The 25,037-nt window shown below is 32.5% G+C and overlaps 6 protein-coding genes across 11 annotated transcripts; 2 read left to right on the top strand and 4 right to left on the bottom strand.

The window, feature by feature from the left end:
- Nucleotides 1-178: 178 nt before the first annotated feature.
- Nucleotides 179-2,930, bottom strand: LOC107361935 (uncharacterized). Of its 2 annotated transcripts, none has more exons than XM_015928892.3 (6): nt 2,595-2,930; nt 2,442-2,519; nt 2,018-2,124; nt 1,648-1,954; nt 1,284-1,513; nt 179-1,194 (listed from the first exon to the last, which is right to left on the bottom strand). In XM_015928892.3, the coding sequence occupies exons 1-6, from the start codon at nt 2,680-2,682 to the stop codon at nt 832-834; spliced, it is 1,173 nt and encodes a 390-aa protein (XP_015784378.1). In that variant the 5' UTR covers nt 2,683-2,930; the 3' UTR covers nt 179-831. The 2 variants fall into 2 exon arrangements, with proteins under 2 accessions (XP_015784378.1, XP_015784379.1); XM_015928893.3 differs by having other exon boundaries at nt 2,018-2,106.
- Nucleotides 2,931-4,333: 1,403 nt separating this feature from the next.
- Nucleotides 4,334-6,555, top strand: LOC107361936 (uncharacterized). Of its 2 annotated transcripts, XR_003082150.2 has the most exons (3): nt 4,334-4,630; nt 4,705-5,679; nt 5,751-6,555. XR_003082150.2 is itself a non-coding variant. In XM_025160719.2 (2 exons), exons 1-2 carry the CDS (start codon nt 5,652-5,654, stop codon nt 6,428-6,430), a joined length of 708 nt encoding a protein of 235 aa, XP_025016487.1. In that variant the 5' UTR covers nt 5,590-5,651; the 3' UTR covers nt 6,431-6,555. The 2 variants fall into 2 exon arrangements, 1 of the variants encoding a protein (XP_025016487.1); XM_025160719.2 differs by lacking the exon at nt 4,334-4,630 and having other exon boundaries at nt 5,590-5,679.
- Nucleotides 6,079-8,875, bottom strand: LOC107361934 (uncharacterized). Its single transcript, XM_089266274.1, has 3 exons — nt 8,729-8,875; nt 8,500-8,667; nt 6,079-8,440 (listed from the first exon to the last, which is right to left on the bottom strand). The coding sequence occupies exons 2-3, from the start codon at nt 8,543-8,545 to the stop codon at nt 6,654-6,656; spliced, it is 1,833 nt and encodes a 610-aa protein (XP_089122400.1). The 5' UTR covers nt 8,546-8,667; nt 8,729-8,875; the 3' UTR covers nt 6,079-6,653.
- A 226-nt stretch (nt 8,876-9,101) lies between these two features.
- Nucleotides 9,102-10,971, bottom strand: LOC107361792 (uncharacterized). Its single transcript, XM_015928704.3, has 4 exons — nt 10,823-10,971; nt 10,004-10,533; nt 9,748-9,936; nt 9,102-9,689 (listed from the first exon to the last, which is right to left on the bottom strand). The coding sequence occupies exons 2-4, from the start codon at nt 10,494-10,496 to the stop codon at nt 9,217-9,219; spliced, it is 1,155 nt and encodes a 384-aa protein (XP_015784190.1). The 5' UTR covers nt 10,497-10,533; nt 10,823-10,971; the 3' UTR covers nt 9,102-9,216.
- Nucleotides 10,972-11,140: 169 nt separating this feature from the next.
- On the bottom strand, nt 11,141-17,986 carry shi (dynamin-1 shibire). 4 transcript variants are annotated; one of them, XM_015928699.3, is made up of 8 exons: nt 17,692-17,986; nt 16,493-17,128; nt 15,224-15,787; nt 14,964-15,098; nt 14,509-14,584; nt 13,474-13,697; nt 12,334-13,044; nt 11,141-11,766 (listed from the first exon to the last, which is right to left on the bottom strand). In XM_015928699.3, the coding sequence occupies exons 1-8, from the start codon at nt 17,835-17,837 to the stop codon at nt 11,664-11,666; spliced, it is 2,595 nt and encodes an 864-aa protein (XP_015784185.1). In that variant the 5' UTR covers nt 17,838-17,986; the 3' UTR covers nt 11,141-11,663. The 4 variants fall into 4 exon arrangements, with proteins under 4 accessions (XP_015784185.1, XP_089122382.1, XP_015784188.1 ...); XM_089266256.1 differs by having other exon boundaries at nt 11,141-11,375; XM_015928702.3 differs by having other exon boundaries at nt 14,533-14,584.
- Nucleotides 17,987-18,995: 1,009 nt separating this feature from the next.
- Nucleotides 18,996-23,832, top strand: LOC107361791 (sialin). Its single transcript, XM_015928703.2, has 5 exons — nt 18,996-19,142; nt 19,269-19,529; nt 21,679-22,158; nt 22,302-22,676; nt 22,763-23,832. The coding sequence occupies exons 1-5, from the start codon at nt 19,026-19,028 to the stop codon at nt 22,976-22,978; spliced, it is 1,449 nt and encodes a 482-aa protein (XP_015784189.1). The 5' UTR covers nt 18,996-19,025; the 3' UTR covers nt 22,979-23,832.
- The last annotated feature ends 1,205 nt before the right edge of the window (nt 23,833-25,037 follow it).

The raw sequence follows: 25,037 nt of genomic DNA, 5'->3' as shown, positions 1-25,037 counted from the left end.
TTCACAGTTAATGACAACAAATCACAAATATATGATTGATTCAATAGATATTAAATAATTTTTGAGTCATTTTGATCTTGCGATCGTCAACATGTTAATCAATTAAATGAGATTTCTGATTGTCATACAAAAAAGCGAACAATCAGTTATTTATATTTATGCAGAATCTTAGTCATGATTTTTCATTTCTGATAAAATAGGTTTAATGATGATAAAAAAGCAATCACAATTAGAACCAAATCACAATATATGAAGAACTGAAAAGCTAATTCAGTCTTTTGAAAGAGTAATTTCATTACAGCAACAGCATATTAGCAAGTCAATTTTAACACCTTAAGATAATGGCTGTGAATAATTAAACAAATAAACAATAAACAATTTGATTTAGAAAAAAAATCAGAAATTGTCACAAGATGAACTTAGTTGTTAATCAATGAAAACAAGGGTGACTTGTAAATGGATTGAAAATGAAACGATGAATGATAATTGTAGAAAAAAATTAATCATCAATATGATTTACATATAATTAATCGTTGAATGGTTTTTCATGTGGACAATTAAGAAGTATATGCATTAGAGAAGAAACATTGGAGAAGATGATTCAATAAAATCATTACCAGCGAAGTTCTCGTGCTAATCTGAAGTAAATTTGATGGATAATTTATGGCAAGGCGCTAATATAGTCGTAGATCAGTCATGATGATGATGATGGTGTGGACGCTATGATGATGATGGGTGATGAAAACAAACAGTTGTGCTTTTTGAACTTTGCAGATTTTGCAGAACAGTGTTTAAATGCTAAATTGTATTCGCACAAACCAATTTACCATTTCAATCGTGCGTTAGGAAAAGTGGAATATTTTTCCATGATTTATGGAAAATATGTTTCATGAAGTCAAATCCTTGGCAGACAACTTTTTCGTGGTGATGAAGAGGTAATTTAGAGTAAGATCCTGTCAATATTTCAATTTGGTAGTCTTTTGATTGGTGTATTTCATTGATCATAGTATCCGATTCTGAATTGATGTCAGAACAACCTCTAAGATCAAGAAGTTTAAGGTTAGGACAGGAGGTCAGAATGTCATATATGTGAATATCTTTAAGTCCAGGGCACGATCGGATAGCAAGATTCTTCAAGTTAGGAACCTTTTGCAAAAATATCGGTATATTGGTCCATTTAATTGGTTTGGGATCCTGAAACAAGAAAAAAGTATATCAATGAAAAATGTTATATGGACACACATTAATTTAATTGTGAATAATTTAACAAAACAAAGTTTTACCTTTGAACGCGTGTAATATTCAAGGACTAGATTTTCAAGCGATTTGTGGCTTTTAGAGGGAATAAAATTATACACTGTATCAGAGAAACGGAGGAATAGGCTATTTAACTTGGGACACACATCAATAAATTTATTGATGCATGTATCAGGACAATAAAAGTAAGTTACATCCAATTCGAGATATTGCAAACTTTCTGATGGTGTTCCGTTGTAGGTCATTAGCCTGGCTCCTAAAAATAAAAAATTATAATTAGATACAACTGGCAAACACTGAAATAATCATAAGATTGCACACACTCACTTTCGAGTTGAATGTCTAGATAATGAATGGAAATACTTTATTAATATTTCACAAAGCCCTTACCTTCATGATGATGAATATGAATCCGTTCCAAGGATTTGCACTTTGAGATTATATCATCTATGGCTACATAATTATCTTCAAAAAACAACTGTCTTATAGTATCTGAACAAAGGTTTATCACGAAGTCGTTATTATTATTAAGATAACCAGGAGCGAACATTTCTATGTGCTTGAGAAACATAGATTTACATGGTCCTTCTGGTTCATAATAAGGATAAGCCAAGCCTTTGATTTTCTGTCTGGATTCTAAAGCTCGCAGAAATATGGTCTCCTCTTCACGATCTAAGCTCTTCTCTACATCAATTATCTGTAACAAAATAGACAAAATTTTAGAATTCGATGCTTAAAAAAGGGACTGTTAATGAATTACCTTTAAATTAGGAAGTATTCTCATGTATTGATAACTGCTTTTATCTGCTCGATAGAAGATAAATTTTCTTCCTTGATATAAACAGACATCTGCAAAAGAATCAAAATCTATGCTTGTTTATATTAATTGAAATGGATTCGTAAAGTAAACAACTTTAGCCGTGTAAATTTATTTTAAAATAGTCTAAGGTGTAATGGATAAAGTTATGATAACAAAATAGTAACGAAAATATGGTAACCTCACCTTAACAGATCGTAGCAAATTAAAATTCAAACTATTTAAGAAAATAAAGATTCATCACATTGATTGACGAATCAAATGAATTTTTCTATTTTCTTGAATAGCCCATTGTTGAAAGTTGTTTTGTAAGTTGAAAAGGCTAAGTTGTAAAAGTGATATTGATTAGATTTGCTTAAGACCATACCTTTAACACTGACACAGGCAATGAGGTAGTTAACGTAATTCAATCGTCTCTGAGCTAAAGTCCACCAATGTCTGCATACTGGAGCGAGAGAGAAATGAGAATTAAATTAAAATTTGAATCATAATGATGAATAGATAATGAAAATAATCATACCCTTTGAACAACTTATAACATCTTCAATGAACAGTATTCTTTCAAACATTAAATCCAATATTTCATCTGGTAAGCTGTCAATGGACATTCCGGGCTGCCTGAATTAGACGAATATAATGATAACAGCAGTATGAAAGAGAAATACAACAGCAAACTGAGGATCACAATCAGGTGATAAGATATTGGGCACAAAATATGTATAAAAAATAATAACAGTTAACCCAGAAAAAGCATAAAAAAGGCTATTTTCATCAAACAGAATAGTGTAAACAACAGGGAAAAACCATAATAAAAGTGACAAAGAGATACTATATTCTGCAAATATTCAAGGTAAGAGGAAAAGAAAAAAGCTTTATCACATGGAAAAATAAGAGCAGTAGAGGAAGAAAAGAGAGAGAGAAAAAGAGAGAGCCAAACAAAAAAGAGGGAAAGAGAGTGAGAGTGAGAGAAAGTAAAGAGCAAGGAATTGAAAAGATGATAATCCACAAGAAAAAAGAGGTAGAAATGAACAGCTAATAATGTTTAACTAAAATCACCAATTTTAGGAAGACCAGAACAGCCTTGCCGAACGTTGGTCATTTTCCTTATCAACTATATTTTCTATAATCTTACTGTTTACATGTGTTCTGATTAAAAGGATGTTGCTCAAATTAAATTGGTTGATTCTTGTGCCATGGCAAATGCAAATATGCTTACTCCAGATGAATTCAATGTGATCAAGACTCGCGATGGGATCACTGGCTTAGAAAGTCATGGTCTACCTCCAACTAACAGGTACATGGTACATTGATCCTCGAATTGGTGAAACTGCTACTGTTAATGTTGAAACTAATGGGTTTGACAGAGAGATTTTGTAAACAGTGCTGCAAACGGCAAACAATTATTCTTTCATTGCTGAACTTATCAAGGCTAAATTAAGAGCTGTTACCAAATTAATCAGCTGCCAAGTCAACTAAATTGTGGTTCACCTTTGTTGGAGCTAAAAATGCATTCTCTGGTAGTCACAAGTCCATGTCGACCAACGAGTACATTACCTTTTCAATTGGTGGTCTAGGAATCAATACTCTAGCTGTTATTGTTGTTGTCCCTGGAACCGGATCTTGTACCAATTCTGATTTAATTTCAACGCCAAGTCCAATTCGTCCTGGTCCATTCCCAATCAATTCTTAAACCACCGGCACGAACTGGATCATCCATTGTTTCATCAATCCTAGGAAGACCGGAAAAGCCTTGCCGAAAATTGGTTAATAAATCTTCCTGCCATAAAATGAAACTAAAATTATGAAAATTCCTAAGCTGTGTAAGACGGAAAGCGAAGTAATCGCTGGAACTCGGAACTCAATTAAACCCTGAATTAGATTAAGCGTCGGCTTCAGTTCTTGTCTCAGATTCTTTGCACAGGAAGGTGTGCAACAATACCAAAGTTATGCTGGAATTGCTAAGCATATTAAAGATCGAACCGGTCAACAATGGCAACGAAAGTTTCACTGTATTCATAATATTGGATCTATTTTTAAAATTAAATCTTTTAATATGAGTTTTTATATAAGGCACTCTGGTAGAAACACAATTTGACTGTACATGAAAGCGTACAAATGAAGTAAATTAAATTACTAAATACTTCAAGAAATTCCCACACTGTTGTTTATTTGATGAAATATCAGATTCATAATCTATCACAGAAATATTTCAACTCACTGTTTATATCGATACGCTTAATAGAAGTTGCAATTGATAAAAATTAAGAAGAGCAACAATTATTACTATTTCGTTGAAGGATGTTTTGCTTCACAATTAGAGTATTTCCGATTCTTATCAAACTCAAGTAAATTCTTCAATGGCTTTGATAGTAAATGTACTTTAATTGTCCTTACTACTTTCATCTACACACACATAAAATAAAAGTATCAATAACTTTAGTAATAAGATCGGAGTCGCAATTCCTGGTTCATCAACAGAAATCAATTTTTTTAAAATTGTTTTGATTAACCGATAGTCAACTACCTACACAATGAGACAAATTACTTTTACCCTGGGTGAGTGACTGAAATATCCAACCATAATACGTTAACTATGATAACTAAATCATCTTTGAATTGCTTATTTACAGCAATTACATTTACTTTGACTGTTGTTTCGTGCTATAGTGATACCGATTTCCTTCACCAATTATCCAAACAATACAGTCCAGCGTTAATTGAGAGACTTTTCAAGGATCAAGTCAAGGAACGGATTACAGCAATTGGTCGAGTCGCCTCATCACCCAATTTAAACGATGACCAGATTGGCCTTTGTAATGTAACACTTTCATCTCTATTACTATTCAATGATTACATTGATCAATCTATTCCATCCTTTCAAACCTGTGGCTTTGCTGCTTCAGACAGATTGAAACATTTCATCAAACAATACGAAATTATCATTGGTCTGTTCAATGATGAATTTAAATCAATGAATCTTCCTGAAGCAGCCACTTTCGAGACACCAGATTCATTATTGAAACTAATGGACTCCAAGCCTGCTGATTTCATTAGATTGGCAGCTTTACAATCAATAGCCAGTTATAAACATAATGTTGGTTTATTTTACAAAGAGGCAAGTAGATATGAATCAACATTAGCTGATTCAACTATCAAGCAATTAGACATTCTTCACAATGAAATTGACAAATTGAACATCACAAGTCCAGCAACTCCATCAGTCACTAAATCACTCCGAATAGTCTTGGAAAGGTTCAAGCTCATCATTAAAATGTTTTCATGTTCAAGATTCTAGTTGAACTGTTATCAAGCAACACAAACGATTATTTTCCTTCAATTACTCCTATTTAATTTTTCATTGTATTCATTTGATTTTTATTTGACAATTATTGCATTGGTAAATGTAAAAACGCTATTAAACACAATACAATTGAATCTAATCTATTAACTAATCTCGGTTGAATCGGGGAAAATTTTCAGTCAATAACAAAACATTGGCTCTTTAAAAGCACCATTTCGTTGATATCAGCCAGAAACAATTTCTTGTGCCATTAAATTTGCGTGTTGAAGCTTCAAGATGCGACAATTGGTTTCCAACCTAATTGGTAAGTCTATTTGGTCTATTATTTAATTGCTGTCAATAATTTGTCTAATTTGTATTCCTTTTGATCTCCAGTAATCCTAATATCATCAGTAGCAATCGTTTCACCTTTAGAAGAAGCTGATTTCCTTCGAGATTTATCATCAACATACAGTCCACCGTTAATTGAACAATTACTTAAAGATCAAATTAATCACCGGATAAACTCAATTGTGGAAATTAGACGAGATGGTAAAATAAATAAAGATCAAGTAGCTTTTTGCAACATTACTCTTCAATCTCTGGCATTGTTGCATGATTCCGTTGATAAATTATCCTCTTCGTCTCAAGACATCAAGATAATTGCTGGCGATTCACCGCCTGATTTGCTGTACGCTATAAAACAATATGAAATTATTGTCAATTTGTTTAATGAGCAGTTTGAATTGTTGAGATTTGCTCAAGCTGATGTGGAGACACCGGATTCTTTGTTGAAATCCATAAATCTTAAAACTGATCAGTGGATTAAATCAAGTGCTTTGAAGTCAATTGATAAATATATTGATCTTATCGAGAAATTAGCTTCAAGTGAAGTCAAAAAATATCCAACGTTAATGATTGATCTATCAGTCAAACAACTGAGTTCACTCAAAGTTGAAATTGAATCAATTGTCACCAGCAATACTTTAGTCTCACCAGCAATTAAACCACTTGACTTGGCTTTGAAAAAATTTAAGGTTATTATAAAAACCTTAGCAGCTTCCCAATACAAGTAATAACATTGTTTTACCAGAAATTAAATTTTTCATTGAAATCTAAATGTAATCAGTTTATTCAATCTTCAAAGAAAATTGATTGAAATCCGTTTTGTCCGAATAAATTCCAGCATCAGTGATCTGTAGATATTGAACGTTTGATTTCTTGTTTTCCATGAAATATTAAAATCCAAATAAAGCTAATTCATTCTCCACCAAATCACATATCAAAAGACTTTGCATCTCATGATGAAATTACTCTGCCGATCTCTTTTTCCAGATTAGACTTCAATTCTCGACGCAATTTATCATAAATAACGTTGTGATGCTTTGATCTTTGAATTAAATTTTTCTCTTCTTGGTCAATCTTCTCTTTAATTAGTGATAATTGTTGCTGATAATAAGTTTGAAAAGCATCCAGCAACCGTTTTCTTTTCACTTCTTCCTTTTCCATTTGAGTTTTTATCATTTTCTTGTAAGCAATTAAGTCTTCTCGAAAGTCTTTCAATCTTTCCTGGGCTTGAGACTTGATTAAATTTTCTTCCTTGGATTGTGCTGCTAAATATTTTGAACAAGTTCGCCTTTCTAGATCCGTGGTCAATTTATGTACACGAGCTCTTTCAGTCCGAGCTTCCCTAACCATTGCTCTATCTTGAATTTGCTTGATTTTCTGAGTGTTTGGATCCAATGAAACGGAAGACTTTATTTTATAATGAATATCAACCAAAGCAGATTCCTGTTGTCGCCATTCATCAAACAAAAATTTCCCATTCTCAGTCATTCTCAATTTGGAATATGCTTTTGGTCTGATTCGTTGAGACAGTTTGGTTTGAGTGTGAGTTAGCTCTTTGGAAACCAAAGGCCTGGTGTAGATATTTGATCTCATTGAAACTGAGTTAATTTGCTTCGCTGTTACTTTTCTATTCATTATTCTGGGCTTTCCTACTGATGGTGTGAAACCTTTTCTTCTGTTGATCGGCTTTTGTTTATTAGATGTATTCACTTTGAGTTCCCCCGTAATCGCGGCAAGTTTAGCTTCGATATGTTTAGTAGACTCTTCCAATTTTAAAGCCCTTTGTATTTTGTGTCCAATTTCAAGAGCAAATCTGTGGGCAGCCAGCTCTTCATAACTTGCAAATTTTTGATGGCATTGGTTGATAACATTATCTTGGGGTTTGTTTTCGGGATAATATGGTTCTGTAATAGTCCATTTGTCCATCTTGTCCACTGTTTCAGGTGCCTTTGAACAATATGGCGTCGATAATGGTGATGATTCTTCACTTAAAGAGCTTGAATTTGAAACTGATTCTGAGACTGGATCAGTGTTGATGCCAATATCACGTAATTTAGAGCAAACACACGCAGAGTCAGGGCTTGATAGGAGAATAGATTTAGAAGATTTTCGAGAAGAATAAGTGGATTGTTCTGGGAAATTTTTCAACGATTGTGGACTTGGTGACTTAGGTATTGATTGGGCTGGTAAACTTGAAGTTGATGAATCAATATCATATGATAGCGATAATGTTGACGAGGAAAACGAGTTGATGGATGAACTTGAATACGTTGGTGATGACCAAGGTTTAGAGTGGAGTGAAGATGAAGGTGATGATGAAGGCGAAGGCGATGGTGGAGGAAGCGATATTGATAGAGCAGCAAATTCTGAAGATGGGATTTTATTAGCTTCTTCTGTTAAATTTTCCGATTCTTCATTATTGGGTAAGTATATTTCACATGCGGCGAGTATCTCGAGTAAATTGTAAATACTGGTTGGATCTGATGAAACTAAGTCTTCGGGTTGAATATGATCTATTGGAACATTAAGAATATCACAAGACAAAAATTTAACTAAATTAGCAAATTTTTCCTTATCGGTCATTGATTCAGGTCTCGAGATGGAAACAATCGCCCTTTGCTTGAGTATTGAGAGAAATATTTTCTCGATGATCTCATAATTGATTTCTTCAATTCTTTCAACTGGTTTTATCTTGTCATCACAAAGAAAAGCAAGATTATTGAATAATCTGACACAATCTGAAAAGTGAAAAACAATGTAAGAATGAATAAAATCAATCGGAAATTTACTGACAAACCTTTTTCTTCGACTAAGTTTGATTCCTGACTTGTTTCCATTGGCATTTTATATTTGAATTGTTTAACTTATTTTTTGAAAATTGAATCAATCAGCGAGTATTGTCAGGATGGCTGCTCATTAGAATTAAATGCCATAATCAAGAAACAGAAAAATTCCAGGCAAAAGTCTGAAAGGATAAAAAGAAAATTAATAGTTCGAGTTAATAGGTGACAGCTTATTAGACTCACCACAATGGTAATAAACTCGTTCCGTTTGCTAGAAACATTCCTTGATCAGCAAATTAAATTCTTGAGAAGAAAATTCAAATAATTTTTTTGTTAAAATAAAAAAGTCACTCATTTTACCAGAAATTGTCTTAATTTTTGTTTACAGTTTTATGAACCGGAGTTACGTTGCCCATAGTAACAAGAAGTGACCTAAAATACCTAAATACAATAAATACATAATGCAATCAAAATGATTTGAAAATCCTTCCTTGAGCTGATTATCATGATTGCATATAAAGCCCCCATCATTAATGAAATTTATATTCATTATTAAAAACACCTTCTAACCAACAAACAATTTTGTGATAAACATTTATGGGTTATGAAAAGTTGATTTTGCTGTGAATGATTTTATTTGAGTCTAATGAAAATTTGTTCAGATATGAGGTGAAATGGAATATATAAATATAAAATCAAAAATGATTTTAATTTGAAAAGGAGAAAATAGATCATTTTTTCTTCTTGAGCGCTTCAAATCTTGCCGCAAGATCATCAAAATCGATGTTATCGTCATTAGGTGGATCGTTTTTGTCATCTCCATCAAGATCAGGTAGTGAATCAGGTATATCAGGCAAATCAGGCAATTCAAAGTCATCAACGTCCGTAGGCATTTTCGATTTACGTGGAGCAGGAGCAGGAGGAATTGATTTGTTGGCCGTGGGTTGATTATTTAATGTTTTGTTATCAGGAAACATGCTATGATAATTTGGAGGGTCATAATTTGGAACTTCATGGGGAGGCATATTTTCAGGGAAGTTATGTGGAGGAGCATAAGGGGACTTGGAAGGATCTGGTGGTGGAAAATAAGGTGCAGTGTTTCCTCCGACAGCTCCTTTACCGTAACCATAGTCAGGGAACTTTTCTGGTGGCATATCAGAAACTGGAGGTCCAGAAGGATTAGGATTATAATTATAATTGAAACCTGTGAAGAATTAGCACGATTAATAACGTTCTTTGATTAGATTAATCATAAATTATACCTATTGGTGGTCCAGTGTAAGGTACACTAGGGTTAGCCAAAGGAAGAGGTGGTGGACCAAGATTGGGATCAAAATCAATTAAAAAGCCAGGTCTTTTATTAGCAATTGCTTCTTCAGCTAAATAAATTTCATCGGTCTTCATAACTTCTGGGTCCGGGACATAATTCACATTCTGATCCTTTGCAATCTCTAAAAAGGTAAGAGTTAAAAATGTTAAAAACAGTATAAAGAGAGTGAAGGTCGAGAATACTCTTACCTATCATGTAACGTTCAACCATAATTTTAGGTAACTCTTCAATATTCATTTTCTTCTTTAAATTTTCGTTAACTGTTTTGATAGCTCCCTCCCTTACTGCCATCACATACTGCTTACCGTACTTTTGAGTTAATAGATCAACAATAATTTTAAGCTCCGATATATCAGCAATCCTAGGAGCAACCCAAATTATTGAACTGATAGCCTCAGCAAGTCCATCATCCAAGGTTTTCATTTGTTCGATTAACCCAAAACGAGTTAATAGTAAATCACAGTACATCTCGACAATTTCCAAAGCCTCTACTAAATAGTCCTCTCTTATGATGGCTTCAACACGAATCTTGGCTCTTTCAACTTTATTTGACGCAATATAAGCAGCAATTTCCCGTCTGCATTTTTGCGCATTTTCCGTTTTCTTCTTCTCCATCATTTTCAGCCTCTGAATGGCTAGCCTTAGATTGGTTTTTAATTTGTTATAGTTCGTTGCAGGCATTTTGAAATTTGAAGATCAGACAAGTACACCGAACACTCTAATGATAAAATGAATAAAGCATACAATAATTAGAAGAGAAAAAGAACGGTTACTTAATCATTGATGGTTGATTAATCAAAAAGAATTATGTATAGAGCTTAATGTGAAATAATAATCAATGATACAAATCATATAATGATTAGACACGTTTGTTATAATTAAATTATTCTGATAGCAGACACAAGATGAAACCAAAAATAGGCTCAAAATTGAACACACTGAACAATAAAGAAACAATTGAAGAGACACAAGAGAATGTAAACAAAGAAGAATGAATAAGACATTACCTTTTTATCCTTAGTAAAATTTAGATAGATTTGATTACCAACTTTGGAATTGACAAAATTAAAGTCTGAGTATGATCCATGAAGATAAAGACTAAATGGTTAATAAAATACAATATGAAAATAAATTGCTAAATTCATGATGTAAACAAGGTGTGACATTAACCATTGAAAAGCTGTAAGAATAGCAACAAGGCTATCTGCACGAAAGAAATGATTATTTTTACAGTTAAACGTTTGCATTGCAATTGTTAAGCTTAAAATAAAGATTATAATGGCAACAATTAATGAATTAATCAATGGAAACTTTGTTAACAGCTGTTTTAATTTACTTTGACTAACTTTATTTAACAGATAATTGTTAGTTTATTAAAAAATGGAATTTAAACAACAACTGAACAACAATTGAAAATAATTTGTCCATAAATTGAATCAACCCATTCCTCAACAAATCATTTTATTGTTCATACATTAATTTCTCTTTAATTGTGATACAACTTGTGATTGAATAATAGGTCTATCTGGAATTCGAGGAGGTATTGTTGGTACGGGTCGTCTAAATAGGAAACAAAATAAAAATTGAAAATTAAGTTGTAGATCAAATTGTAAATGATAAATAATGAAAAATATAAATGATAAATTATAAATTAAAGGATAGAGAGAAAGATGATTAAAAGATGATGAAAGCAAGAAAAGGGAGAAGAGGAAAAGAAGGACGAAGAAGAAGATGAAGAAGAAGAAGAAGAAGAAGATCAAAACTACACAATCTTGAATTTTAGTCTTCTAAATATCTGGATAAATTTCTTTATTTTTCTCTTGATTAACAACAAACATGAAATGATGATCACTTGTGAACAGGCATTCCGAAAGCATCGAGCAAAGTATCGGTTACAGCCTGACCAACGGCCTGTTGGACCCTGGCTGGTACAGCAGGACCACCTTGTCGACTAATCATCAACAAATTATTTTTCAACACATTGTTAATAGAGTCGAATCAGAGTAGTAGTGGTAATGGTAGTAGTAGTAGTAGTAGTAATTATAATCGTAGAGGTGCATTAATGAGAAGTGAAGATGGGTAAGCGTGAAATAGAGAAAAAGAGAGAATGTGTGAAAGGAAGATTAAAGAAGATGACGGAAGAGAGACAAATATTAAGATTAAGATGAAATAAGTTGTTGATGATTTTGCTAATGAATTTCATTCAGAGAAGGTAAAAAAAATAGTAACTTGGCATGCTCATATTTTTTGGTGTATTCTGTCATTGACTCAATGAGGTTGGGTTGAATGTCATTCAGTTAAAGAGGTTCAAGCAATTCAATTTAGTGAAGTGAGAAAATTAAAATAATTATCAATGAATGATGGAATAAAGGGGAAGGAGAGAAAGAAAAGTTAGTGATTAAAGTGGAAAGGGCGGACTACTATTTATTATAGAATTGAACAGAAATGATGAACATCAGGAAGGGTTAAAGGAAAGGAAAGGAAAGGTGAGGGAATAAGAAAATGTAAATACACTTACGATGGTATGAGCGGGGGTGGAAGTACCCCACCTCGTGCACTTGGAGCACCTCGTCCAGGTATGGTTGGTGCTGGTCGTCCGGGAGGAGCAGGCGGTGGTCTTGTTATAGTTGACCCAGGAGGTGGATGAACTGAGGGTGGTTTATTGCCAACAAAAGAGTTTCTTGGAGCACCGCCGGGAGAGGGTGGTGTGGGTGAAGGTTGAGATGCCCGTAGCCAGTCATCTTTAACTGGTGGTGGAGGTGGTGAGTAAGTGGTTGCCATTGAGACATCACCAATAGTTTTAAGAGCTTCCTTACAGCCATGGTACATTTTAAGCAACTCATTTCGCCGTTTCTCCTCTTCGGGACTTTCCTCCATCATGGTTGACTGATCTCCAGCGGCATAAAGGTTTGCCAGTAGCTCCGAGTAGATGAAATCTTTGGCATTGTTAATCATTAGGTGCATGATAATTTTAGGTACTAGATCGCGGAATGTTTTTGTAACAATTTTCATATATGAATCAACCAGATTACGGATTGTCTCAACTTGACGTTCCAATTGTGGGTCAAGGGAGGCTTCTGCTTCGGAAACAGTCTCCTCACCATTCGTGCTTTCAGCTGAACTTTTCTCGGGATATACACCAGCTCGGAGGAAAGAGGCTTTCCATGATTCAACATCCTCCTGTGATTCACAGGATAATTCAAGATATTTGAAGTCTTTGTAGACATTTCTGTAAGAGTTGACAGAGAAGATAGAGAAAGAAATTTAAGTAAATGGTAAATTATATCAAATTTAAAGGAATAAACAAGTTAAAACTGAAAGGATCTAGAAGGCTGTTAATTGCGGAAATCAATTAGTTCAAACAGGAAAAAGTTAGTTTGTCATTCAAATCAACGGATCGTATCACAAATTTGTATAGGGGAAAAAATTGGAGTATTTAAAGCCGGAGAAAGGGAAGTGCTAAAAATTGAAAGGAACAAGTTGAACAATACTTTTTTCACTATGCATCAACTATGCACACCTCAGACTTTTTTGACTCTCTATCGAAACAAAAGATCAAGAAAAAGAGCACTTTATGAGATTATTTATGAGAATGAAAAAGTAACAAAAAGTGAAACAATGAAAGAAAGTTGAATAAACGGAAGTTAAATCTGATTACCTTCCATCAGGATTGAAAAGAGCGAAGGTATGTCTTCGAGACATGAAACCGCTTTCAATATCTCGAAGTTTGAGACCATCCAAAGGTAACATATACTTTTTGTCCTTTTCTTCCTCATCTTTAAACCAGGATAGGCTGTCACTTGTTAAAACAAACCAATAATCTCTTGAACCTCCTTTCATTATGCCAAGATTGTGTATACACATGTAACCTTTGCGGATAACCTGAATTAGAATTGAATAGTCGAAGAAGAAGCAGCAGAAAAAGAAGATATGTTTTGGTTAGAAATTAAATGTAATTAAATATCAACGAAAACAGTAATAACAAGACAACACAAAAGCAAATTAACAAAATTTATACAGAAAGTAAACATAAATGGAGAAAATAAAAGGAAACAAATGGATTTACATCAGAAAATTAAAAGTAAAGAAAGCAAACATCGGAATGGTAGAAAGAAAACCAAAAGAATCGATTCAATTCTTTGATATTAAAGCTTACCCCGGACTTCGTTATTTGTTACGAAAGTAACGAAGATTTTCAATGAAAAGGACATTATTGAAGCGCAAGAAAAATCGAAAAAGAAGAGAGAAAAAGATAAAGATGAGAAAAAACAAATATTTTTCAAGATGAAATACAGAAAGTGCGAAATGTAATACTCTGATAAAATGATCAAAATGATCAAAAGTACGAAATTTTAACGGATTAAGATCAAAAGCTGATTTGGATTTGCAGCTACGAAATGTATTGGCTGACGCAGTAACCCTGTTATCTGATGAAGAGAGGGAGTTAAGGATTGATGATTAATTGATTGGTGCGATGATGAATTTATGTATCTATGATATAGCAACATAAATATACGAATGAGGGTGAACATATGAGTTATCTGGTTAATTCTAATGTTAATTGAGACAAGGTTTGATTATTTAACAAGATTTTCAGCAGCATTGATTAGTCGATTATGACAAAGGACAAGTATAAGCGAAATTTAAAAGTGGGTTTTGAGTGTGTGAGCAATCATAACCCAACAGAACCTACAATATTTTTATTTATTTCTCTTACTTGATTCCCAAGTTTTCTCTTTGGATTAGAAGTGTCAGCAGTTTGTTGTGCACTGAAAAAGAGATAAAAAGATATTGTTAAAAGGTTGAAATTTTTCATAAAACTAAACTGTTTCATGGTAAATAACATGAAACTGTGAAAAATTTGCCATCAGGTAGGTATTTTTATCATTGATGCTGGTTTCATTATTTAATTGCTAAAGAAAGCTAATTTTTGTCAATTTGTATCAACAAAAATGTAGAAGTATCATGTTGAGGTAAAAAAGCGGTGAAATGTCAAATGATGGATAATGAATGATTTTTGATCTACTGAAATAGGCGATATTTATAAAACAATAAATTTTGTTTTATGTTCTCATGGTGATGATAAAAACACAAACTGATGATAAACCTTTTGTGGGAGTGAAAATTGGACAAGTCAAGGTTATTTACTTGGTGAAGCCAATGAAGTCTTCATGATTGGTATTCATATAAGCCAACTCGACATCTACCAATAACAACAATTGCTCCTTGGTCTTTTGTTCACGTTCCCTTACATGAGTAGTAATTATTCGTTCGGTTTCCTCTCTGCATATTGAATAGAAACAAGAAACAAACGTTAGTTAATATTAATAAATGATATCTTAAGGAATTGTATTACAAAAGTGTAAATTGATTTTTTTTTCAAAACAAAATAAAGAGTTATATCAAACCTGAGTCTTGGATATTTCTTCATTCGTTCAGTAACCCTACGTACAACATTACCAAGCTCCATGATAACTAAATCAACGCATTTGAGTGAAGGTTCTTTCAACCTTTCAATTTGCTTTTTGACAATTGCCTCGAAAGCCATATCTGGTGTAAAAAGACCTACTCGAATACCATGGATGTTTCGAATAGCATAGGCAATTTCGCGTCTCAATTCTTTCTCGTCAAATTCCATTTTAACGATCTCAAAAGGGAATCGTTCGTGGAAAAGTCGATTTATCCTTGCACCACCGGAAAGTTCTGAAGTATTAATGGCAGCTGATCCGCTACCTTCAATGTTACGTTCAAAGTCATTCTGTAACTGTTGAATCATTTGTAGCATGGCTTTTGTTTTACGGGTAGGATCATCGGGCCTAAAATTTTTGTACTCTTCGACTTCTTTTTCAAGCTGGAAAAATTGCTTCTGTAGTTTATCCCTAAGCGATGGAAGTGTGTCTCGAATGTGATTAGTCAATTGTTGATTCAAAACTTTTTGTAAATACTGAGTTCCCAAACGGTCAACCATATCTCTATATTTTTACATAATGAATGGGAAACGAAAAAGAAAAATAAAAAGGTTAGAAAATAGGAAATGAATAAAAATTTGAAAGTGATTATGTGACGATAAAGGTGTCAATGAAAGTTTAAGTGATTGAGTGAGATAAATAGATGGTGGTTGATGTAAGCCAAATGTTCATGATAATGAAAAAAAATAGGATCATGATTCTAGTGTCTATTTTGACCTTGATAAAGGCAGATGCCCAACAATGATTCTGATTTTCAAATGATGCTAAAAAGTAAAAAGTGAAACAGATGAAGGAAGGTGTGCAATATGAATCTCGCTATTAGATTGAAATATAATTAGATAAGTATGTGCCTGTGTTTCTGATATTTGCACATCAGTCTATTATCATTTTATCATCGTTATCTTCACTCTTTCCTTTCTACTTTTTACCTCTTCATGCCACACTAAGCCATCTATGTGTCATGCGTTTTCTGCTTTTTTATTCATTGTTTACTAATCATTAGGTGTATTTCTAATTATTGGAACGATTTCAGTTTATATTACATTTGAAATTAACTTTAAATGTGTGATTGTGAATTTCATTCTGTTACTTTGATTAACAAGCAAGATTATAATCAAAACTATAAATAATGAGAATGAAATATAACAAATACAATCACTCTTGGGATAAAAAGCTTTAAAAGGAAAGAGTATATTATATATTGATTACCTGTATGCTGGGTGGGTTCGGAAAAAATTTCTCTCCGCTTCCATGGCTGCTCGAATATCTTTTTTACCATCAATATCTTTCTGACTCCGATTAACAACACCGATGTATCCTCGACGTAAAGGAAGCAAACGATTCTCCAAGATATCTCGAGCATCAGTACCTTCATCCATCAAATCGAGCTTAGTGATTACACCAATTGTTCGTAAACCTTCTGGATCAACTTCTTTAGCCAATTTAAGTGCATCGGAAGTAGCAAGATCTTGATTGGCTGCGGTTACAGCCAAAATAAGACATGTTTCTTTCTTAATAAATTGTAAAATCATATCCCGAATTTGAGTCTCAATGTCCGCTGGTTGATCACCAACCGGGACTTTGGTTAATCCAGGTAAATCGATTAGGGTTAAATTGAGAACATGAGGAGAGTATACGCGAAGGTTAATTGGTACTGGTGAGATCCCTTTATTGGTTCCAGTTGCTCGGTCTGTTTCATCTTCAATCTCTTTTCTGATTTGATCAAAATCGGTAAATTTTTTGCCTCGACAATGAAGAAACTCTCCATATTCCATGTTCGAATGGATCAATTGAAGAATCAAGGGACGCCGGGTGACAATACCGGACCCACGGGGCAGAAAATCTCTAAAAGGGACATCAAAGAAGGACCAAGATTAAAAATTAAAAATAGATCAACAAAAATAAAATGCATAAGTTATCAAGTAACATAATCGGAGGTGTTGTTCAGGGTTAATAAGAAAATAAAAAGATGCAAAATAAGCTTCAAGTGTTATTTACATTTCTCTCTTCATGCTTTTTCTTCTTTTTCTTCTTCATTTTCTTGAAACTTATATATTGGATGTAAAAAAATGAAGCAAAGAAAATCAAGAAGAAGCAAGTGCAAAATAGAGAAAAAAAAATCAATATTCCAATTCCTAAACAAGCCAGTGTCCTCCTCCTTCTTCTCTCTCTCTCTCTATCTTTCTTTCTTTACTTTTCAACTTACTCCATACATGCGGAGCATTTATATGTAATAATGTAATAAGAACAGTATAAACACATACACACATATATAGAGATCTATGATGTAGATACAGAGGTAAAAATAAGAGAAGAGCAAAGGAGTAAAAAAAACAACAATGAAAGGGACATAATCATTGTTATCCAAAATTAATGTCCCCAGTATGAATAAAGAGTTTATATCTTACCGTCCAACACAAGCCTCCAGGACACTTGATTTACCGGCTGATTGACCACCAACCACAGCAATTTGGGGTAAATCAAAAGCATAACTAACACCCAGTGTTGAAAAAGCATCTTGCAGCTTGTTTACTATCGGAATGAGCTGCTCCATTCCTTGTTGTAAAAATTAAATTATATTAAAATGAAAGCAAAATGATTACTTCTACTCCGAGAGAAACAAAAAATTGAAATAATGATTGTGATTAACTGTTGGAATAAAATGGTTAACCGTCAACAACAAATACACCAGCGACAAACTGATTACTTTTCACAAGCAAAATCCAGTCAGTTGAGTCACACTCAGTGAAATCAGTCTTGTCAAGTTATATTATTTCAACTTTTTACTCAAGATGGCGCAATGAAACAGGTATTCTAAATGATAAACACAACAAATGTATTCAATTAAAGTTAATTAATGCAATTAAAGACTTTAATTTAATTCAATTGAATTCTCCAACAGAATATTATTTAACAATTGAAGGATAAATGTAAATAAAATCTTTAGTAACTACAGCAAAACTTAAGTCAATTCCTTATTGTTGCTATTGTTACTGCAACTGTTGCTTTTGTTTTTCCAATTCCTTCTCTCCTTATTTACAACTTCAAACAATTTAATTATCTTCTAATAATAAACTTTCCAATGATAGTAAATAGTAATTTTCCTCATTCAGATTCCTAATATTCAATCAATTCAATGTAATCCAGAGAATTGAACTTTATAAATGTAATAGGTTGTCCTAAAAATAGTTTACAATATTTTCAAGTTGCATAAAAAGCCATTTCAAATCTGCTGGATCCTCATTATTGATTTTTACATGTAAACTGACCAATGACCAAATTAACTTGAAATCAATAAACTCACACTCAATAGCTGATCAATAAACTGTTGAACACCTTTTTTACACAAAAAATATTCACCAAGTCAGCTTGTGAAACCACATCGTAGGCTTATTCAAATTTAACATTTAAAGTAATAATCACCTGTTAACGGCTTACCTCAGATTAACTTTTATTTCCTTCCTTTGGGTCACTTTAGGTTATCCTGGTATTTGATAGATGGTTAAACTCATTAATCTACGAGATTAAATAATAAATCTCTAAGATAATTGTAAAAAATAAATCGATCATAATTGTTTATTGTTTCATTGTTTAGAAATAAACGGTTTGAATTTATAACGTTAGATGTCTCTACATTTCTCCCTCTTTTTTTGCAATCGACAAGTTTGTGATTTAATTTATGATTTTCTCTATGAATCTCTCACAATGTGATTAGTCTTGTAATTAGCTCAATTAAGACAACATGTATCTTCGTTATATTATACTGGCTACAGCAACTTTGGCCAACTGTCTTGAATATGCTCTACGTGATAATATGAGTATAGCCATTGTGGCCATGGTTAACAATAATTTAACCTCGGTAAGTAAATTTTGTCAACTAGTCCGTTACCCTTAACATTAACAATCTTTCCTCTATTTATTTTCATCCATTGTTTTAAAATTGATGTTCTAATTTAACGTCATCTTCTCTCTTTTTGGGTTAAAGAAAGCTGTTGTTAAACCTGATGAATTAAACAATAAATTTGACTGGTCACCTACAACGCAAGGTTTGATTCTTGGAGCCTTCTATTATGGATACATTATTGCTCACATGATCGGAGGTCAATTTTGTGCATGGCTTGGACCAAGATTTTTAGTTTCTCTGTCCATATTTTTCTCGAGTCTATTTACACTACTTATTCCATCGGCAGCTTATCACAGTCCAACCACGGTGGCTGTAGCCCGGTCTCTACTCGGAGTTGTTCAGGTAAACAAAATTCTGTTTATTTTTTTCTGGTTCTCTATCACAAGCATCATTGTCATCATTTATGCTTCCTGAGTTCAACCAGAATTTTATTTTGAATTATTTTTGACTATCAAAGATTCTTATATGCTTTGTGCAAGTGTTTTTTGCTTTGTGAAAGTGTTGCACTCGCTGTAAATTGATGACACTAGGTTATAGCAATTGGCTTGTGAAGTCAAACATCAAGCATGATCAAGGTAACGTAAGTAAAGTTGCAAAAGGTAGAGAAAAGGTTGTATCACTAGTTTGCACCGTGAGACTGCACAATTAGCTAATTACCAGTGGCAATCCAATGGTTGATGGAAAAATCTTTTGTTGTAAATAAAGCTGTTAGCTATAATTAAATCTATCTGACAATCCACTGAATCATGATAACCAAGATTACCATAAATTTGGATTTACAGTTTATTAGGTCATTGCTGAGACATTCAGTTCTCAATTTAGTGTCGCCAACAGTGTTATATGAATAGATATAAAAAATCTTGAAAATTTTGTTCAGTTTTTTTATTGATTCAATTTTTCTCTACAATTTTCATCCATTCATTCATAGATTAAATTTCGCTTTACTCCTTTCTTTTAATCTCTTCATCAGAGCAATTAACTAATTCTTGTCGTCGTTTAAGACATAATCTCTAATTATGTGGATTTTTCTTCATCAACATAAAACAATTTCAACTTTCAGCATAACCGTAATATTATGCAAAAATTGGTCTTGAATTTTATCACAAAGTTAATTGCTCCAACAAAATGTTACAAATTTACCAGACATAATCTTAAATCTAATCCAAATGACTGAATATTGATTTTCACCTTAAAATCAGCTGAACAAATAACTTACATCTCTTTGTCAGCAAACTTTTTGTTCATTATCAGTACACAAAGCTAACCTGAATAAAATGGGGAAAAATGTATTAATAATGTTACCTTTAATTACTAATTAATACACTTCCAATGTCAATGGCTTGTCTCATCTAAACCTTGCAAGCTTATCCTAATCGAATCGAATTTTCTTACCCTTTTCGAGTGTCAAAAATTTCACATATTTCATTATATCAATCGATTCCAATCAAATTTCTTTCTAATTCTAATGATAGTATTAATGGATGATATAAAATATGAAAAAATTGATCAAACAAGTTCAATCTGAACAAATAACATTAATAAGCAATATTGAAATGCAAACAATCATTTGAACTTTATCATAAATCAATATTTCCATCATGATCTATTCCACCATTCATATTGTTATTTGTATTATTTCGAGTGAAACAATTGAATCAACTGTTTGATCATTGTACTGATAAGCCTATGTTTGAATTAAGACAATTTCAAAATTCAAATTTTTATTCAATTTCTAATTCAAATCTATACAAATGTCTGAATGATGTTAAATGAACATTTATTTTGTTTTTTTGTGAAATGTCAAATCCATTCACCAAATGGATAAAAAAGATGATCAATCGCTACTAGGAAATGAATTTGAATCAGCTTTGGATAAGTATGTTAAGATATTCAAAGATATCCAGTTGAAATCATTTTATTATCATGTTGAAGCCCTGATATTTCACTTAACCCGTCATTGTTAGAGCAGATACTGATTAATCGTGTTAATTACCATCAACATCTAACTTTCTTGATTAATTCAATCCCTATCTTAAGATTAGTAAAAGGTGTGTATTTTGGAGGTGTGAGTGTATCACTCTGGATTTAATAATAACTTTTTAAGTGCTTTCATTGATGACATTTCATTTACAACCCTTCTTTTCAGGAAATTTTCAAGAAATTGTATAACAATAATTTATGAAGATTCATGATTACGTTTTTTACGTAGACGCACAAATTGTACCATTTGGTAGCAATTCAATTCTTAAGAAAGATGTACAGAAAGAGCTGCAACTTTATCTAATCTATTAATTGTCTATTCATATTTTAATATGATTATGTCTAGGTATAAAGGTAAAAGTCTAGATATGACAATTAATATCCTTCAGCTGTGCACCTTAACCCATTTAAAGTTTACCGCACTTCACATTTAAAGATGAATCTAAAGAAATTTGATTTTAAAATGAAATTCTAATCAAAATTTTCCAATAATTCATTTCATTGTTTTCAGGGTTTCCTTACACCATCTTTATACGCATTGTTTTCCCAATGGATACCTAAACGAGAACGAAGCTTTGCTCTGGCCATGCTGGTTGTCGGTGGTAATTGTGGCTCACTGTTTACCATGTTAATATCAGGATATTTGGCAGAAAGTTCATTCGCTGGAGGCTGGCCATCAGTATTTTATGTCCTTGGTTCCGCTGGTTTAGTTGTTCTGTTAATTTGGATTTATGTTGTTCGTAATGATCCAGATTCTCATCCAACAATCAGCGAGTCAGAAAGAAAGTTAATCACCGAAAGTCTTGCCGAGGAGAATAAAAATGTCAATTTAGTTAATGGAAATCATAAAATACCATGGACAGCCATTTTACTTTCACCCGCTGTTTGGGCTGTTGGTATAGCTAAATTTGCTGGTAAATGGGGTTACATTACCTGGGAAACTGAGCTTCCAACTTATTTAGCTCAAGCATTGGGTCTCAACTTGAAACAGGTTGGTTTTAAATTTACAATTGTTCTCATAATTGTAAACACTTTTTAAAAATTCATCAATTAACCAATAGATGGCTGAACACATTTCACTCATTGATTAAATTTTAATGTTGACTTTTTTCTCTAAATTTATTCTCTCAACAGAACAGCGCAATCAATGCTTTACGTTACATGTCAATGAGCATTTCCCTTCTCGTTACTGGATTCATTTCGGATGCAATTGAACGCAGAAATTTGATCTCACGAACAACTTCACGGAAAATATTTGAAGCAATTGCATTAATAGGACCAGCAGTTATGACAAGTATCATTCCTTTCATTACCAACAACACTGCAGGAATTATAACAGCATTAGTTGTTTCAATGACACTTTGGGGATTCTGTGCTGGTGGAGATAATCCCATGGTTGTTGATATTTCTCCCATAAATTCTGGAGCAATTTATGGTTTTACAGCTGGATTATCAAGTTTCCCTGGACCTTTGGCACCATACTTTGTTGGCTATGTCTTGGAACTAGGCGTAAGTTTTAAACTGGACAGTCTAATGAGATTATTTCAATACTCAATGTTAACTTACTAATTTGGACTTTATTATTTTATTTACAGGGTGGAAATCCAGAAGTCTGGAATTATGTCTTTTGGAGTTGCAGTTTATTTTATATCATTGGAGCTATTTTCTTTACTATTTTTGGAACCTCTAAAGAACAAGATTTTGAAAATTTTAATATGCCAACCATATTTGGTGGTAAACCAGAAGGAAAAGTGATTAATGTTGACTGTGAAAAGAGCAAACAGTCGGGCGATGAGAAAATAAGAATTTAAAATAATTCGAACTGGATTAACCACGAGCTGATTGGACTTCATCTTCATGTTGAATTTGATTAAACCAAGAGTTGGCCAAGATAATAGATGAACTATCCATTTTCATTGTACATTTCAATTTCATCCATAGTTTGACCTTTTTTGGTTATAAGGACGCTTCTTGGTCAATTTTAAGATTCATCATGCAATTTCATTATTTTTTATATAAAAATGAGCCATCAAGATCTAATTTTCACCTATTTATCTACCGTGATCAACTTTAGCTCAACTCGAAAAGCCTTCAAATTACGTTTTTGGATTACCTGTTGATAAATTGCATCTCATTTTTATATTTTTGGACAAAATCATTTCTTGATTGCTCTTCGATAAATTTATATCAACTATTTACCTGATTATATGGATGAATCAAAATCTCTTTTTACTGCTCAGTCAACAGGTGTACCAATCCAACAGAACCAGATACAATACAATGCAATACTTATGAGATTAAAGCTGTATATTGGTGACAAGCGTTCCTGATTGAACAAATGAACTTGAAGGTCTTTTGATTAATATTCAAATAATTAGGACAAGGATTATGTTTCGTGAAAAGGACAAAATACAATTATCTGCAGAAATAGTTCAGAATGCATTAGAATTAAAAGCATCTGATTATGCTGATTCTAACCGGCTAAAATACAGAAATAAAACACCAATAAAGCTCATACCTTTCCCTAGATCCTGTTATACATTGAATTACAATCAAATTTATATACATATTTTAAATTGTATCACTTTCTGAATATTTTATACTTCAACAAAAACTCAAAACAAAATCTATGATCAATTATTAAAACAATTGTTGCCGAAAAAAAGCATTTTTTATTTTGTTTCACCTATTTATCTCAATAATTGTCCATTTCATCAAAAGTAACCCAAAAATATACACTCAAAATGGGTTCACTCATTTTCATTTAGTCAATTGTTCTTGCAAAAATCCAAATTAAATCCGGGAATGAATGAAAATTGAATAGAAAGCTAAATTACTGTTGGAGAAGATTAATAAATTTAAATAACTTATCAAAGTAATATGTATTTTGTTATGACAATTTCGTGATTAACGGTCTACAGATTTACATTTATACATGATGACATGATACCAACGGTTGACTTAAGGACAAAAGAACAGGATAATAAGCGAAATGATGATGAGGAGTGAAGAGAAATTAATAAATGATAATTACACTATTATAAATATGATTTTGATGATTGTTAACAAGATGGATTGTTTAACCAAACTGTACAGCTAAATGAGATTGAATGCAATTTTCAATGAAACCAAACAATTAGCTACTGTTTATAGCCCTTGTTATCCTCCGGTTAACCCAATAATTCAATAATCAACTCAAAAGATGATTTAATTGTTTACCAACAAAGGCTAACCACAAGCCTAAAATGACAAAAGCCATCTATAGTAAGCAACAAGACCGTAATGGTTGAACCAAAATTTCAATGTTTCAAGATTTCCATCAGTTTGTAATCCTTTATATAAAGGTTAATCAATCTGTTGATTAACAGCTAATAGCTGAAGGATCAGACAGTTAACCAATATTGTGGCTTTTGATTTTAATAATGAAAAAACGGTTAAAACTGGTAACACAAGCAATCAAGTAGAAGGCGATGATTGAGTATTGTTTCTTGCTGTAATGATAATGATAGTGACATTTTGATGACAACAGTTGATTCTTGAATCCTAGTTACAGTTAAACTGTCTTCCTCACGAAATACAAATCAATGAAAAAAAAGAGCATGATAAAAGCACCAAAAACGACAAAAGATGGGAGAATGAAATTGAAAAGGTTGGTTGGTAAAAGGGTTAATCAAGCATGGAGACTTTTGGATGGAGATATGAAGTAAAGAATTAGTTGAAACATCCTTTTTTTGTAAGAAAAATACTGCTGATAATCAAAAATTATTATTATTGTTATTTTAACTTTCAAGTTAATCATTTTCAACAGTTAAAACAAAGACAAAGATTTAATTGCGTGATTATCTGTTGCCTAATTGACCAAAAATAACG

This window comes from Tetranychus urticae, chromosome 1, assembly GCF_039701765.1.
Source record: "Tetranychus urticae isolate SD_2017Ah chromosome 1, NJAU_TeUrti_SD_1.0, whole genome shotgun sequence".
Lineage (NCBI taxonomy): Eukaryota > Metazoa > Arthropoda > Arachnida > Trombidiformes > Tetranychidae > Tetranychus > Tetranychus urticae.
The sequence above is the reverse complement of the archived record's forward strand: the minus strand, read 5'-3'. Positions and strand labels throughout refer to the sequence as shown.

Coding starts and splice junctions, on each gene's coding strand:
- LOC107361934 (XM_089266274.1), bottom strand. CDS start 8,545: ATGCCAATGGAAACAAGTCAGGAATCAAACTTAGTCGAAGAAAAAG. Junction 8,441..8,499: donor AAACTTAGTCGAAGAAAAAG/GTTTGTCAGTAA, acceptor TTCACTTTTCAG/ATTGTGTCAGATTATTCAAT.
- shi (XM_015928699.3), bottom strand. CDS start 17,837: ATGGAGCAGCTCATTCCGATAGTAAACAAGCTGCAAGATGCTTTTTCA. Junction 17,129..17,691: donor CTGGAGGCTTGTGTTGGACG/GTAAGATATAAA, acceptor TGTCCCTTTTAG/AGATTTTCTGCCCCGTGGGT. Junction 15,099..15,223: donor AAGAAATATCCAAGACTCAG/GTTTGATATAAC, acceptor TTCAATATGCAG/AGAGGAAACCGAACGAATAA.
- LOC107361792 (XM_015928704.3), bottom strand. CDS start 10,496: ATGCCTGCAACGAACTATAACAAATTAAAAACCAATCTAAGGCTAGCC. Junction 9,937..10,003: donor GGTTGAACGTTACATGATAG/GTAAGAGTATTC, acceptor TTACCTTTTTAG/AGATTGCAAAGGATCAGAAT. Junction 9,690..9,747: donor TTACACTGGACCACCAATAG/GTATAATTTATG, acceptor AATTCTTCACAG/GTTTCAATTATAATTATAAT.
- LOC107361935 (XM_015928892.3), bottom strand. CDS start 2,682: ATGTCCATTGACAGCTTACCAGATGAAATATTGGATTTAATGTTTGAA. Junction 2,520..2,594: donor TGTTATAAGTTGTTCAAAGG/GTATGATTATTT, acceptor CTCTCGCTCCAG/TATGCAGACATTGGTGGACT. Junction 1,195..1,283: donor AATATTACACGCGTTCAAAG/GTAAAACTTTGT, acceptor TTCTTGTTTCAG/GATCCCAAACCAATTAAATG.
- LOC107361936 (XM_025160719.2), top strand. CDS start 5,652: ATGCGACAATTGGTTTCCAACCTAATTG. Junction 5,680..5,750: donor ATTGGTTTCCAACCTAATTG/GTAAGTCTATTT, acceptor TTTGATCTCCAG/TAATCCTAATATCATCAGTA.
- LOC107361791 (XM_015928703.2), top strand. CDS start 19,026: ATGTATCTTCGTTATATTATACTGGCTACAGCAACTTTGGCCAACTGT. Junction 19,143..19,268: donor TTAACAATAATTTAACCTCG/GTAAGTAAATTT, acceptor TTTGGGTTAAAG/AAAGCTGTTGTTAAACCTGA. Junction 22,677..22,762: donor GCTATGTCTTGGAACTAGGC/GTAAGTTTTAAA, acceptor TTTTATTTACAG/GGTGGAAATCCAGAAGTCTG.